General features: G+C 33.8%; 1 protein-coding gene and 1 long non-coding RNA gene across 2 annotated transcripts in view; both read right to left on the bottom strand.

Annotated features, from left to right (window-relative positions):
- Positions 1–18,068, bottom strand: part of LOC138698157 (uncharacterized) — a 257,059-nt gene that overhangs the window by 150,228 nt on the left and 88,763 nt on the right. The window lies entirely within an intron of this gene.
- Positions 1–18,068, bottom strand: part of LOC138698758 (alpha-tocopherol transfer protein-like) — a 72,407-nt gene that overhangs the window by 6,052 nt on the left and 48,287 nt on the right. The window contains exon 2 of the mRNA XM_069824985.1: positions 4,346–4,436. Coding sequence (XP_069681086.1) covers positions 4,346–4,436 — 91 coding nt within the window. The remainder of the gene's footprint in view (positions 1–4,345; positions 4,437–18,068) is intronic.

Genomic DNA, 18,068 nt, shown 5'->3' with positions numbered 1-18,068 from the left:
TATTAAAATATAAAAGGAAAATGTTTTTCGTTAACTGATCCTTAACTAGTGCCCGGGATTTAGTTATGGATCAAATGCTACTTTTTACTTTTACAAGAAAATATGTATTGAATTGGAACTGTTGTAAATGTAAACGACCTTATATATTGTACAGAGGTCAATTAATACATTGTAGATAAAACTCGTTACTCTCTGTCATTCCCATCTCCGCAAACAGCCTGTATACTTAGGTAGATCCAGAACAAGTGATCTTATCATATAACAAGGGAAACTTGTCTCATGACCCTATGGCGATTAAATTTCCAAAGAAAAGTCCAAAGTGCTGGGTCCTCTGAAGCAGAGTAAAGTAGCACAAAAATTTGTGGCTTATAATTCTACAACATTTTTTTAATTAATGCCTTAAGAAAAATTCTAGGTACTGCTTTCCTATCGTTCACCTACAGTTACTCTTTTCAGGTGCAGTCACATTGCTATTAAAGGCAATTAATTTCGCATTCCTTTGAATAGAATTCAACAGACCAGCAGGGCCCTAGGAAGAACCTGTAGTTGATCATATCTGAGAGATAAACAATTAAAACTAGGTGACAAAGAATACGAATCGCTTATTTCTGGCAGTTGATGTAATTATTTAATTTTTAAAAATATTTCAATGTACTGTACCACTGTACCGTAATATTTTATGAAATGTAAATTTATAAATTCATTTATCGTCATGTATGATTTTGCCTGGAGGAACATAGTTATTAAGGATTAAATATATGCAGAAAACGAAAAAAAAACATAATTTACGTTAAATTGCTTTTCCAGGGAACGCCTCAATTGTGAAAGGAATGTTTGTTTAAATTCAGACAGTAAAACTAACTTACTTTGCAATGAAAGGAAAGGGGGTTGGTCTCCATTATAATCACTTGGCAGCAAACTCTGAGGAATATATTGGAAGAATTCAGCAGGCATACCAGAATGCAGATGAACCTGTGTTTAAAAACAACGATTCACGTTAAGCGAGAATGAAAGAGTATGATGTATCAAGTAAAATGATTATATAAATTGAAGTAAGTTAAAGTTTACAAGATCAACTAGCTAATAATAGTTTCAGGTTATATCTTGTTCAGCATATACTAAGTGGTGTATTGATGACTGTTGTCGTCCTCATCACCATCATCATCATAAGCATCATCATCACGGTCATCATAATGATCATAGCTGCTGCACAAATAAATTGCCGCATGTTGTGATTGTAAATTTTCACGTATCACTTAGCTTTAATTTCATAAAAATTCACAACATTCGTTTAACTGAAATATCTTTAAAGAAATTGTTTAAGAGCCTATGTAGCCCACAATAAATTTCAAATTAGTAGCCTATAAATTGGACTTAACATATTAATTTATCATCCAATATAACATTATTTCATATAGCTGAGCCATTTATACCCGAACTCACACTTTCTGAAGTCGAAATAGTGATAGAATATCTGGAAAAATACAAGTCTCCAGGTACCGGTCTAATTCCAGCAGAATTAATACAAGAGGGTGGAAGCGCATTATCTAGCGAAATTTATAAACTTGTATTTGCTATTTTGGAAAAGCAAATTATACCAGAACACTGGGAGGAGTCCGTAATTGTACCTATCTTTAAGAACGGGACAAGACTAACTGCAGTTCTTTCGAGGAATATCACTTTTGTTGACGTCGTACAAAATTGTGTCCAATATCCTTTTGAGAAGATAACTCCATATGTAGATGAAATTATTGGGGATCATCAGTGTGGTTTTAGGCGTAATAGATCGACTATTGACCAGATATTTTGAATTCGACAGATATCGGAGAAAAATGGGAGTATAAGGGTACAGTGCATCAGTTATTCATAGATTTCGAAAAGTCATATGACTCAGTTAAGAGAGAAGTTATATATGATATTCTAATTGAATTTGGTATTCCCAAGAAATTAGTTCGATTAATTAAAATATGTCTCAGTGAAACGTACAGCAGAGTCCGCATAAGTCAGTTGCTGTCGCATGCTTTTCCAATTCACTGTGGGCTAAAGCAAGAAGATGCACTATCACCTTTATTTTTCAACTTTGCTCTAGAATATGCCATTAGTCCAGGATAACAGAGAGAGTTTGGAATTGAGCGGGTTACATCAGCTGCTTGTCTATGCGGATGACGTGAATATGTTAGGAGAGAGTCCACAAACGATTAGGGAAAACACGGAAGTTTTATTTGAAGCAAGTAAAGATATAGATTAGGAAGTAAATAACAAAAGGATGAAGTATATGATTATATCTCGTGACTAGAATATTACATTAAATGAAAATGAAAAAAATTGCAAATTTACAATTTCAAGAGGTGGAAAAATTCAAATTCCTTGGAGCAACATCAACAAATATAAAAGACACTCGGGTGGAAATTATACACAGAATAAATATGGGAAATGCCTCCTATTATTCGGATCAGACGCTTTTGTCATCCAGTCTTCTCTCCAGAAAGCTGAAAGTGGAAATTTATAAAACAGTTTTATAACCGGTTGCTCTGTATGGTTATGAAACATGGACTCTCACTTTGAGAGAGGAACAGAGGTTAAATGTATTTGAGAATAAGGTGCGTAGGAATATATTTGTGACTAAGAGGGAGGAAGTTACAGCAGAAAGAAGAAAGTTACACAATGCATAACTGCACGCTTTGTATTCTTCACCTAACATAGTGAGGAACATTAAATCCAAACGTTTGAGATGAATAGAGCATGTAGCATGTATGGGCGAATCCAGAAATGTATATAGAGTGTTAGTTGGGAAGCCGGAGGGAAAAAGACCTTTGGGGAGGCCGAGACGCAGATGGGAGGATAATATTAAAATGGATTTGAGGGATGTGGGATATGATGATAGAGACTGGATTAATCTTTCTCAGGATAGGGACCGGTGACGGGCTTATGTGAGGGCGGCAATGAACCTCCGGGTTCTTTAAAGCCATTTGTAAATAAGTAAGTAAGCCTAATTTAATTGAAATTTTTTTGTTCAAATTGAGGAAATGAAAGATAATTCAAAGATTTAAATTCAAACTCCTTCCATTTTTTTCCATTCTACTATTCCTATTTCTTTCATGGGTTAGGTTACATCCTGTGTATACTTCTGAAACATAAAGCTTGAAGCCTCTCCGATGTTCATTTGTAGTGGTTTAATATATTTTCAACAAATCCCTGCTCTTTCAAGTGATAATTTTCCTATTCCCGTGTACTCTTAAAGTGCTAATGAATTTAATTACCTGAATTATTTGAATTTTTCTTGAATTACTGGTCTTTACAGCAGTGAAATTAGGACAAATGTTTGTATGGCATTTGTTGCTCAGAATTTCTTCGGAAATAAGGTCCGTAAGTGATGGTAAATCCTCGCGAATCATTCTGTATAATGAATCGATGAAGACGTACGGTAATTGAACTAAGTAACTATTTGAAGGACAGTCAAAAATATACCATATGCAACAAACACAAAACATCTCGGCATAAAACTTGATAGAAAATTAACATGGCAGTGCCATATCAGTTACATAAGGCAAAGAACATTACAAAGAATATATCATCAATTGTGTCCCCTGCTTTCCTCTCCGGTTCTGAAACTTCAAATAAAAATTCAGTTGTGCAAATGTCTCATTCTTCTATTCTTCCCTTTATCATATCGGAGTACCTACTAGATTTTATATGACTTGGTGAAAGAAGGTTACCGCCTGGGAGTTCAGTCATGATTTGACATCATTTATCAACTCCTCACTTTTTGTTCTGTAAGGACCTGCGCAATTTCATTAGTGTTTAACAGTAGTTTCCTGCCGTTATTTTGGTTCATGGTTCAATTAGTTCAATCACCAGCACTTTCCAAAAGGTAACATTTGTTTGAAAGTTTTGCGCTTGTTTAGCTAATGCTTTGAATGTGGTTTTGACGTTCGCAAATAGAACCCACATTAAATGATCCGTAAGATTAAGGTCAAGAAAGTCACTCCCACTTAGGAGTTGATGAAGTCTCTCGTGCCAAATTATTCCTAAGCGGCAATCTTATTTGACACAGAATACAAAAATCAAGATACGGTAAGTTTTTTAATTCAGGGTGTGATTATGTTGAAGAAGAAACTTAGGTCTCTAATAAAATGTTTTGCTCCTATATCTTGTTGTCTTAACTGTACACCTAAGGTTGAATCCGAACAACCAATTGCTGCCTATAAAATATGTGGCTATATAATAATGGTTTCGAATAACTATTATGTCTATATAATTTAAAATATGAAGGTTACATATATATGTATGTACACACACACACCTTATGTCTCATAACAACTCACCTTCTTGAGTCACTCCGCACTTATAAATGGTTTGATGATATTCATGGCTTGGCTCGCAACTGGATTCACATTCAAGACGTGGATCGCTTTCATTCTCACTGGCATTGCTTCCTTTATTATAAAGAGGAATAAAATGATTACGTAAATACGAGCGGAAATTGAAAAGAAAAGTAACTAAAAACAAGAAAATAGAAATAATTATTTTACTTCACAGAAGAATGTTATGATAAACTATTCTGAAGAAATAAAATTACAAATAAAATTCCAGAGAATAAAGAAGATATCAAGTCTTATTTAAATCCCTTTACATATCTGAAACTTACATTACTTTGGTTGGCAGTTCAAGTTGTAAAGTGATTGTTACGCTAATACATTTTCTTTCCACGTACATTTTATCTAAAGAAATCATTGTTTCTGGTGCATACAAAGCAAGTAATACAATGTAGTATAACTTACTAAACTTAATACGAAAGGAAATTTTGTGTTTAAAAATAAAGATATAACGATAGAATTGCACCAATTTAATGTCATCTAATTAGTAGGTACTATTACTCGGTTCAAAATGTTTGGGGAATATATTTGTTTCGTAGAAATGAATCATGTTATGTGGTATATTTCTGTTTCTGGTGTTGGCATCATTCATGACGCCACTTCCGTAGAAGTTTCATGATCATAACCTAGATCATATGGTATCCAAATTGCTCGGACTTATAGGCTTTGACGGTAACAACTTTTGTCAGGTTTACTATGCTGCCATCTAGTTATTACATAAGGAGTCACGTCATAACTCCCATTTGAACTGCATTAGCGACTGTACTGCTATTTCGTATTCGTTTACGGCGGACGGGTGACGATCCTGACGGTTGTTCTCTTCAAAGTGCTACCGATTTTAACACAGAGATGTGATCTGGGATCATAGTCATTGTTGTTGTTGTGTGGCAACTGGCTGTTGTTTGTGTGATATTCGTTCGTCGCATTTCTGAATGAAGGCCGTATGAGTATCAAAGACGACCAGCGCTCATAAAAGCGTTCATGTCAGGTATAGATCTGCGTTTTTCATTGCTGCTTCGCCATAAACTTTTTCAAGCATTCTCTGAAGGAGATTTGTGCAAAACACACAAAATTTGATATTTGCTCATTGCTCTGTATCCCACATTCTGAAATGTGACGAACGAATACTACACAAACAACAATAGCCACAGCCACACAGCAACAACAATAACAACAACGATTATAATCATGAAACTTTTACGGAAACGACGTCATGAATGATGTCAACAGCAGAAAAAAGAAATATACCACTTAACATTATATAAAATATATTCCGGAAACTTTTTGAACCAAGTATGTTTGCTAAGATGAAATGCTCGTCATTGTTAGCTAGTTAGAATAGGAACATTTATATCATCTGAATGTGATTTGATATACCGTATAGTATACTACTTGTGATTAATACAGATTACGAGGAAGAGAGAATGTACAGAGTATAGTAACATATGAATGATAAACTCTTATGGAATGTTCCACTTTAAAGAAACTAACTAAAAATGTAGGAAGAAGTGGTCTAAGTGTTCGATATCTTTGACACTAATAGTGTTTCCTAACATTAGGTTTGACAAACAGTTTGGCAACTGTTTCAGTAAAGCTAATAAATTTCAGTGAAAGCAAATAGAACTCTATGCGTCGGAAGATATTGTACGAGACAGGTCATTACTTCCTTTAGTTATAAAAAGATAATCCTCTCCAAACTCTTTAGTCTACAAGCATTCGGAAATTTTGCCTAATAGGGACTAACTCTACAGTTGAAATCACTTTTAGAGGAGAATCCCTTACTTAAAGTCTGGGTCCCAGCTGCTGCTAGTAGTTGGCCGGTAATAGCAACAGCAAGCAACGGCTACTATCGATTTACACTAAAATCTAGTCAATGCTGGAACCAGTGGTCTTGTTAAGTCTACATGACTGCATAAATTACATGACACAGTCATGTTTTATACAAACTAATATTTTACACAATTTTCTACGTAATACAATAATTTCCTGGGAGTAAATTAATAAATTACATACCGGGACTCTTATGTGCTTGAAGACGCTGTGTTTGAAATTATCGAGCCACAAAATGTACATTTTCCGCAAATTTTGTTTTCAAGTTTTGCGGAAATAAAACGAAGTTCCCCATATTTACTATGCAAAGGTCTTTCAGCATACGGCATTTAATATATATATATATATATATATATATATATATATATATATATATATATATATACATACATACATACTAATAACCCAATTGAAAATTGGTCCGAGCTAAACTCGTCTAAAATAACCGGTGGTGCGGTATGTCTGGATGTTGATGGGGAAGATAGATGAAACGCAGTATGGGACCTGTTTCGGTAATTTTATAAATGCACTAGCTGGGAACACCCGGCATTGCCCGGGTTTTCATTTTTACTTCTATTTTTAATTAAACTGATTGTTAAACTTTTCGCAAATCTCGGAACTGAACTATAGACAACCTCGTTCATGAAGATGAATCTTTACATAGCGTCATTTACATGAAATAATTAATGCCTACCAGGGTTAACTCAATTTAAAACAGCTGTAGATCAGGCACCGAGAACAAAACATTGCATTATGAGCCTTGCGTTTAACTGCTTTTTTTTAATTTAATTATATTATTTTATTTTTGTTTATTTATTTAATCTGGTGGCCACTAGACCATCTCTTCTACATCACCGGAAATAAAATAAAATAGAAAAAATCAAACTATAAACAAAGTAAAACGAACGAAAATATATACAGGCTACAGTCACACGAACTTTTAAATGAGTTAGCATTGTCTTGAAGTTCAGCAAAACAAAAACACATCCCTTGGTCCCTATACACCCACATAGCGTTGACCCAATATTCTACAGATCTTACATTTTATCTCTGAAGGTCAATGACTGTTAAATTTCATGTGCCTTATATTATTCGTGAGCGTTAGAGTATTAAAAAGCATTACAACCTTTCTGCTATCTCTTTTCCTCCCCACCGCAAATGTGACGTTACACAGATATAAGATGTGTACTTTGATGTGAAGCTGTGCTGACACATATTTTATGTAATTTCATGACTATGTGTACTTTCATTTGATTTCAGACAGAGCTGACACAGTCTTAACCCGTTGGAGTGTCATCGTCAGCAAAAATGTATCTCTCTATCGGTCATACCAAAGAATCAATTAGTACGTCACGTAATTTAATATATATTCGAATATTTTTTACCCTTTGACTACTGTACGCTAGTTTATATCATACCCAGTCTTTTAAATATGACTTGAGAAATTGTATCTCAAAAATTAAGAACATTATAATTATATCTTATTTTGTATACAAAATAAAGATACAATATATAAATTCGCAATAAGTCGCTTTTTAACATAAATAATAATATTGACATCGTTTTTGTGCGTTTAGTTTAGATAGTTTGTGTGTTTAGGCTGTACAATTTATGTGTGCAATTGGTATAGGTTTTTGTGTATTTAGTTTGTGTGTGAGTCAAGACTATGTATGTGTTCAGTTTGTGTATTTTTTCTTTTTTTTTATCGTGTGTTTAGTGTGGACAGTTGTGTTGAGATTATAATTTATGTGTTTAGTTTGCATATATTTTTTGTGGATGTTTAGTTTGCATAATTTATGTGTTTAGTCTGTATTGTGTTTAGTTGGTATAATTTGTTTATGTGTTTAGTTTGTAAGTGTATAGTGTAAGCTTTCTTGGACTGGCTACCCAAGTGTAGTAGACCTTCAGCTCACCCTACACTCTCCTGTAGGAGGCCGTTGCCCATATGGGATTTCAGGCTTTTCGTATTTCGTGTTTCGTAATATTGTGGGATACGTATATTTTATAAATTAAGACATTGTTCTTCCCTTAATGTTTAACTGACTGACAACGTGATTATACAGATAGAATCTCGCAGTAACACATTTTCGGACACGAACAACAATATTTTGAGAGACGTATAATTTAGAATTAATAGAATTTTATTTTCACTAAGATTGCGTACATTCACATACTAACATTAGCAACATAACAAAAATATCATTGAACTGCTTTTTGATATGTGTAAAATGCTTTGTTTCCCCCCTCCTTTGCATAAATATAATGTAACTTATATCAAATATGTTTACGTGTGTCCACTCGAGAGCAAGCTGCATAGTTGGGAATGTGAAAAACATTGAGTTTCTAAGTTAATAATGCAACTTTGAGCGACTATCCATAAGCTTTATTTTAATATGGTCATTACAAATACTAGTCCCACAGAAATAAAATTGCAGTTTTTTGAAATCGAAAGGCAAGATAGTAGGTATCATAGGAATACGTGGGATAAAGCATCTTCTCCTTTTCTTTTACCAGTTAATATTGTCACTTATATTACCTTTTTTTCTCACACCAATTCTTGTTCCATTGCATAATTTTGGTGTGTTAATATTTCGCAATAGTTCCGGTACTATTGGTGATTCAAAATTAAGATTACATTATGTGGTTTCAAAGAATTCAGTTGGATAAAATACAGCCTGCTCACTATCTACAACTGTATCTAGAAACTCAGACTACGGTCCTGGACTGCGGAAAGATACTTATTGCATGAATTGTCTAAATTTTGGCCTTCATGATGTATCAACAATACTTTCGTGCTCTTTCTTCCACGGCCTCTTGAAAGACAATGTTGAATACAACAGATAATAATAAAGAATATTGACTGTAGAAGATTGCATTTAATATTATACATGAATGCTTGTTCGTATATAATTTTATATTTTATTTTTTTTAATTTATTTTACGTCAATTTGTCCGATTTTAATGTAGCCTATGTTCTTCTCCTGGTTATGAAGGTTAAATGTGCAAACTTTGGCAAATATCGGTCAAAGCCTGTAGATTTGTATAGAGTACATACATACATACATACTGTACATACATACATACATACATACATACATACATACATACATACATACATACATACATACATACATACATACATACATACATACATACATACATACATACATACATACATACATACATACATACATACATACATACATACATACATACATAGCCACATTGACTTTTATATATAAGATTAGAATAGGGCCTACTCATTTTATTTTGAATTTTGCACATTTATTATCATAATATACACCAAGACAATATACTCAGAACTTGTTCCATGATAATCAGTCAGTTCATTGCGCAGTTGTGTCATATTTTTCTTCCCTCTGCACATAAAAATTGGTATTCAGTGCAATATTCCTGCATATATGGGTTAAAAAGTTAAGCGAACTGATTCGCATTCAACTTGAGTTCTGACATCGCAAATCACAGAACACACAAACATAGAAAAATAACAGGATATAAATAATTAGATTGGACTTGAACAAGAACTATATGGAGTTACAACCAGCCACTGTCTTCAAAAGATGGTTCACACTAGAGATGGCTGATATTTGACAAACGGATATTTTGTCACAGGTATTTGGTTGTAATTTATAAACCTGTGACTGACGACGCGAAATATCTGTGACTAAATATCGCTATCGAAATCTGCTCCGTATTCAGTACTCTGTGATACCAGCCTTGCTCTATGACTGATATTTCTATCACTTGTGATCGAAGAGTAGGTATTATTCAGTACTCTTATCTCTCAGAACAGTGAATCTGTGACATTCTCACAACTTCCTCCTCTACGTCGTGGGTTTGCGCATGCGCAATGATATAATAACACTAATCAGGCTGTGATATTTGATTACTTTTCGTGAAGTTTTGTTCAATATTATCGTTTGCGAAGTGATGATTTGCTGCAAAGTTATTAACAGCATTATAATAATATGATCATGAGTCAGATATTTTGTTTTCATAGTTACTCTGTAGGCCTATATTGTTTAGTTTAGTAGGTTATTTTACGAAGCTTTATCAACATCTTAGGTTATATAGCGTCTGAATGATATGAAAATGATAATGCCGGTGAAATGAGTCCGGGGTGCAGCACCGAAATTTACCCAGCAATTGCTCATATTGGGTTGAGGGAAAACCGCGGGAAAAACCTCAACCAGGTATCTTGCCCCGACCGGGAATTGAACCCATGCCACCTGGTTTCGTGGCCAGACGCGCTAACCGTTACTCCACAGGTGTGGACATGCCTATATATGTTTTAAAAATATTTTATGTATTCCCCGAGATCTTTACATTTTTATATAACTATACATTTATATTAACTTATATGTATTTTTCACTTAATTTTTACGCAGTAACAATATTATTTTTCAATTATATTTTTAATTACAAACTGAATAGTTAAAGATGCCTACAACATTATTTTTATAGTAACTTTACCTGTACTTCTCTCATTTGTGTATGATCCAGTTTTAATGTATAACTACATACCAATGCATGGTAGTATTAATTAAAACAATTAAACTTAAAATAAAATTATTTATAATAAATTCATTATGTTTAGGAAGTCACGCAGTACTTCCTAATATTAGTACTCGTGTGGGATGTTACTCCACCCCAATTAATAGGCCTAATCAATGTTCTGGACTTGATATTTAGCGTTATGTGTGTAGATATTGTTAAAATCATCAACTTGCAAGTAATTTTCAACTTTTAAATATAATAATATGGAGTAGTTTGCAAAAATTGGCAATTTTAAAAATTCGAAAAAAATCTGACGTCTTTCAGACACTGCTCCATCAAACCGTTCTCATTGCCCTTGCAGATTTTTAAAATAGGCCTACACTTATGCATAAACAGGATAATTAAATACATTTGAAAATAAGGGATATCAAACTTAAATCTTGTTAATTCATTCTGTCACTGAACATTACGCCCTTTCGAACTTTCTAAGCATTTCTCAAAAGCCGACGACAGTAGTTACAGTATTAAAACCAAACCAGACAAAACTGGCTATTTCTGTCTAGACAAACTTGGCATTCCTGAAACGAAACAATCTTCGACATATATTGTTCAAAATAGAGGTGGGGTTTTTGTACATTCTAAAGAGTTCTTAAGGCTTAGGCTAGCCTACTTAATTACTGTATTTGGGTTAAACAGGACAAATTTAATTAGATGCGTTTATTTTTAATTGACTACACAAATAAACCTATCTGAATGTGTAAATTTACACATGGGATACACATTATTATAGCGATGTCAGACAGGGACTAAACGGAGCGGAGCGCTCCACTAGACTGGGTGCGTGCTCCGGTGTTTCCACAGACATAAGCAAGTTCAAGATCCGATCAAGCTCCACAACCAGTATTGGAGCTTACAACTCTGACACTACTGCATTATTACATCAATCACAATCCTACTTTCAACATAAAATTGGTTTTATACGTATCTGTATATTCTAGTGCACTGTTGTAACCCCCATTTCCCTACTTGTTACAAATATAACACTCGAGAGATTCAAAAGCAATAGGCTAAGGTTGCCTATATCGCACAACTGTAGCATTTATAATTTTTATTGAACAATACAGTTTTTATTTTCTGCGTTCCTTTACAAAGATACATTCCCAGAACATTTACCTTTCATTTAAAAACGAATCCTTGAATTTGATTTGACATTTTTTTAAATTAGAATGACATTTTCGAAACACTTGTCAGTGGTATCATTTAGGCAACTAGTTTCCTAAATAGCACTTGCAGTTTCTTAAATCGCATCTCTTTATCTACAGAGAACAGAATGAAGGAAAGCTTTTAATAAGAACATATTGAACAGTATTTAATATGAATAATGTCATAAATGCAAATTATAAGTTTATTGAAATTAATGAAAGAGAGTAACGCATCTTCAAATGAAATTGATAAAATAGAGCATAAATTACCTAACATTTAAACTTCCTGAATGCGTTTTTTGTTATACATTTGCCATGTGCTTCACCAGGCAGTTCAAACTGCGTCACCTTTTCTCCGCGATTATCTCGAAGCCGCCTAAGAAGTGCTTCATGATATACCTGTCTGAAATTGAGGATAGACATATCTAAAGGCTGGGCCTCTGAGTATTATGACGAGGAAGCTGAAACAGGAGCACGCCATTTTCCCGAGATAATCTAGCTTCTAATTTTTTTAAATGGGTCATATAGATGGATATATAGAAGCAGCACTCTTTTCTATGGCAGGTTTGAGTGACAAATAAAATGTTTGACTATTCGACAAATTGTTCACTGTTGATGTAAACTGACTCAGAGCAAACAAATAACGATCCTGGAGGAGCACCAGCTGATAATGTAGGATGCACTGTTTGACGTTTAAAAATTATCATAGGTGGGACAAAATACCTGTTCCGCTTGGCAACACACTTGTTGTATTTACGCCCTTTTCACCACTTGATATTGCACCCACCTGATGCATTCCTCGTTCAGTTAAAATTTTTGGGGACTTCTTATGTACGGCTAGAATTGCTACAGTTGCTCATATCGTACCGTTGCGAATTAGGCACCCACAAAGTGGTGCGAATTGAGAAACTACGTCATAACTTATTATTTCCTTCATTCTAGCCTATACTCACCACATGTTCAAAAATCCATGTTCTTTAATATTTCTTTAAACCAATAACATCTTAAGATTATGTATTTATTTGCATACAAATGCGTTACTTAGTTACAAATTGTTAGCTAAATATACATCCACCTGAGCGATTAGGCCTATATTAGATACACTATCACCACGCTGCTGACACAAAGAAGTGGCAGAAAACAAGTGGCATGGTGGAAGTTCATATGGTATATTATAACAATACCACTAGATGGCACACTACTACAGTAACTTGTCTTAAACTAGCAGAGGTGCCATTTAGGAAGCGGTGCGATTTATGCTACTCTACCCTACCAGGGAAACTGATCATTTCCCTAGTAATTCGTCCTTGATCTCTCTCATGTCATGTTTGTAATAAGTAACAAGTGGGGAAGGACTACAATGGTGCATTACAGATACCAAACGACTTTTTGTTGAAAATATTTGTGGCTGCAAACTAGGACCACGTGTTTACCACTATATACACCTCACAAAAGCCAGTGAAGGAAAAGAACACTATGCCTTTAATTGGTGTAGCTTTTCTGGATAGTTATGGAATCAGTTGATAATTTTTTAATTTTATGGAAAATAGAGGTAATGTGATTATATTTCATGTTTTAAAATGGATCTTTTTTACTGTCTATAATATGGTGGGCAAATTATTTGGCTATACTAGTTTTGAGGTAGTTCATTTCGTACTCCGCTTATAGGGGAGAGAGGAGGCTGGTTGGTTCAAAATTTAAATTTAATTTTATTCTGTAATTTGGATAAAATTTTATGAAAACCTGAAAGATGTTCGTTCTACATGGTTCTTTGGTTATGTGCAGAAATATTTGAATTTAAATTTCACCACGATTTAAATTTGAAATTTTGTATTATATTGAAACGTGCAGAATAAGTCAACTTACCTCGCCCTTGAGGCACATTGACACATGGTATAGGGTAGATTGGCTACATGTTAAATAAAAGCAAATTGCATAATGATTATATTTGTTATAAATTGGAATTTATTTCTTTACGCTGGCAAACGATTCAATACGATGAACACACATATATATATATATATATATATATATATATATATATATATATATATATAATATAACCACTCAGATAAAAGAAAAACAATATTCTAGGAAAACAAGGTAGAAAAATTAATTTTAAACTTGTAAATGACTATATACTGTATCATATTGTCTTATTTAAAATATCTAAGAAGTTTATGCAAACAAATTTTCTGTTTCCATTGTAAAATTTTATGTGCCATAAATTTACGCTTCTGACACTGTATCCGCCCTTCATCTGGCGCACATTCTGAGTAAGATTTAACACAATACAGACAATACGTCTCTATGTCTTCTCGTTATTTTCCTTTCTTGAATTATTCTTTATCTTTCGACTGGTCTTAAGATTCCTTTTCTCACTACTACAGTCTCCTCTTGTGTTTTTGATGAAAAAATTCATTATTCTGTTTTGATTTTTTCTCATCTAATGCCTTTTTAACTTGGAGAGTCAGTAAGTATCGCAGTAGACAATTTTCCCCTTGTGTCCTGAACCGTAATTTACTTACAATATCGAGTGAAAGTCTGGTATGGGATATTAAAATCCTTGCCCGCACTTCTGTTTTTGAACTTTACAGCACTGACAGCTCGTAGCATCATATCAGGAGAAGTAGTTGCTCTGTCACTTTTTATAAGTCCTCATTTTCTCATTCACTGCAATGAACATATATTTTTAATATTTACAATCAAATAAATTCAACTTATGTAACAACAAATTGTATGAATAAGTAAACTACGTATTGCATATTTTATGCAATCATTTAAAGTAATACAGGGAGGTAGATTAAACACCGTGCCAATCTGCCTCCTAACAACTATGCCAACTTGCCTCTGGTCTAGATATTTAATTTGATTTAAAATTACCAATTAGAATAATGAATGATCGAAATGAAATTAACACAATTCAGAGCTAATTAAATGTACTTTCCAACGAAGTATTTAAAGTTCACGTAATATTACACATGTATCTTGTAAAAAAATAATCACGAGATGGTGAAAATTTACTTATCTTCCTGCAAAAATAACTTTATGGCTTCCTTTTTTTACCGCTTGCCACAAAGGTCCGACGCTTCCGTGGAGCTTGCTTTATAAAGCAGGGATCATATTGTCTGCGCGATGCTGCAATCCGTCGCTTAAATACTAAAAGAAAACTGGTGTGCCAACGTGTCCCTGTAGCCGCTTGCCTTCATCTCCCCTACGCTTTGCATATACGAATCTGTGACAGCTCAGGTTTCGTTAGTTTAAGCTTTTACAATATTATGCCTAGACATATACGATCAACGGTTAAACTAGCGTTGAGGTAGTTCCTTTCGTACTCCGCGTATACACCTTGCATATACGAATCTATAAAAGGTTAGGTTTGATTAGTTCAGTATTTGTTATGCTTTGCATGTACGATTAACTTCATCTCCACAAAAAATCCCTTATAAATTCAACAATTTTTACTTCTGAAATCATCGGAACTGGGTAATTCCATGCAAAACAGTATGACGAAAAACATTCATATCTTCAAATTTGTTAAAAATTGTACATCCAACTCTTTATGTCGTATATATTAAACATGTACAAAATTATGTTTGCGACAGCTACCGTTTAAATGTAATGGGCAGTTAAAATATTTTTATTTGAGCACATAGCTCTATTTTAAATTTGTTTTCTGACCACGAAATAATTACAAACATTTTTTAAAGATATCGTTAGATAGCTTAAAAATAGGTTATTAAGATATTATAATTCAGTGCAGCTCTGAAAATTGTGTTTAAAGAAATTAAAAAATATATTTAAAAAAACGCCATTACATAAAATCGAATATTTCAATTCGCATAAAAAAATAACAATCTACTGAGCATTTTCATTAGGCTGTCAAATTTTCATAATGGGATCTTAAAAAATAAGGAAGTTATAAATTAAAACAACTCGCCGTGTAAAGGGTGATCTATGCCGCTGCGCCATGCGCCATCACTGCTGCTGGTCACTGAAAGAAGCGTTTCCACGTTGACGACCGGTGTGCGTCACACGTCTGATTTCAACTAGTGTCCGTACTTCTGATGAATCTGAATACTCGTAGGGTTTTATTGCTAACTTTCCATTAACTGGAACCACACAGTGAACACTTCTTGTTCCGGGAACAGTCTTGAGGCCGGGAAATCTTTGAGGATTTAGATTTTGTAACTACTTCTTCATGTGTTTCAATGGATGTGAATGAAATTATAATTCCCTGTATACTGCATTTTGACCAATCATACAGTCCTTTAGGAGTTGAAATTAGAGTTCCTGGCTTTTGCAGCGATTCGCTTGATTGTACCCCTTACACTGTCACTGGGCCCTTTACCGTGACTAGTTCCAAAGAAATGCCATTCCGCAGGTATTTGAAAATCGTGTTCATGTTTGAGTAGATTAACGGATTTTTTTCGTTCTTGTATTCGCTAGCTGCTCCATCACTGAAATAATATATTTTAGATATTTCGATATGTGTTTGTTTCAGATGTTCTATCATTTTCCTTTAAAAAACATGAACTGTTGCACTATCGTGAACTAAGCATTCCGAAATTACTGAAAAACAAAGGTTCTCTAAATTACCACCAACTGAATTTCTGTAATATACTGTGAATGGGTGTATTGTTGCTTGAGAAGTATTCCAGTCATGACCTTGTGTAGCATCCTGAATAATGAAACTGTAATTCTCTGAAACATCACCAATGATAATTAACCCACCGAGCTTTTCAGCTACTTTAAATAATTTGCTTGGTATTTTACAGTGAAGTTGTGTACAGTATCTTGAATTTTTTAAGCCAACCAATGAAGTTATTAATGAAATTTACACAGTCACTTTTCACTAAAATCATGTTGGCCCTCTCAGTTGTCGTCCATTCCTTGTTCTAAATTTCTACTAAATTTCTCTGTAACAATGACATCAATATTTCTGATAGATCTCTCATAGTTACATTTATAGTTCCTTACGTTCAGGAGCATATGCTTCTTCACTCGTTGAATTTCCCGCCTCTGTTTGTAAAAAATTCTTTTTCGCTTGTTGATTTGTCGACCTTACTTTCATTCCCAGCAACTTCACTAATTATTTCAATTTTTGAAATCTTATGGAAAATGCGTTCTCAAATAGCATCACCTACCACTAAAAGCGGGACCTTTTTACACATGCTACTTGTCACTTTTCTTTTACATACATTTGACGAATATTTTTAAAGTCCGAAAGTGTTGCAACACCACAGATGACGCCAACTTTTCGTCTTTTATTTAGGCATATTGAACACTTACAACTTACAATGACAGAACAGATCAAAATCGCCGTCTAAACTGAAGGGAAAAAGTTACAATGACAGAACAGAATCACCCTCTAAAGTGAAGAGGAAAAGTTGCGCTGAGATTATAACAGGAAAAACAAACTTTCACGTGAAATCTATTACCGTACAGTTGAGCGGATGTCGCAACATCTAGCATTTGTCATATTGATCGCTAAGCGCGCGTGTGGATGTCTGGTATGAGCGCGTAACGTAATACACTGCACGCGACTTTGATCCTTAATGGTAACATTTGCAATTTAGGTTTATTTAATATTTTCCAAATATTATCGATCCCATCATAAAATTTTTGTAATAGATTAAGAAACTGTTTATCTCACCGTAAAAATAGAGCATGGTAAAAAATATTCGATTTTAAAATATTAACATTTCTTTATTTTATTGCAAGTTTTAATACATGCTCGAAGTAAAAATCCATAATAACTCAGAAGTAAGTTGAACTATATAGAGTCATCATTGTATTGACACAATTTTTACGTTGAGACAATGAAGCATGTCATTTTAATAATATTTTTTAACAATAGTCTACATATAAACTCCCCGAATATTTCACCCTTCCTTACTTTTCAAGCATTGGTGAGCTGAAGTTCATATTAGGCCATTTAACTATTTATTATTATGACATTCATTTACTAGAATATTGAAAAAATCCAGAACTTGACGTTACAAATTTTAAAATATTGTATGGAATGACCCAACTACATCAGCGCTAGTTTGATACGATCAACTGCATCTCCACAAAAAAAAAAGAAAAAACCTTATAAATGCAACGATTTTCACTTCCGTAATCGCCGAAACTACTTGAG

The sequence above is a fragment of the Periplaneta americana genome, chromosome 4, assembly GCF_040183065.1.
Source record: "Periplaneta americana isolate PAMFEO1 chromosome 4, P.americana_PAMFEO1_priV1, whole genome shotgun sequence".
Lineage (NCBI taxonomy): Eukaryota > Metazoa > Arthropoda > Insecta > Blattodea > Blattidae > Periplaneta > Periplaneta americana.
Note: the sequence above shows the minus strand (reverse complement) of the source record. Positions and strands in the feature narration are given on the sequence as shown.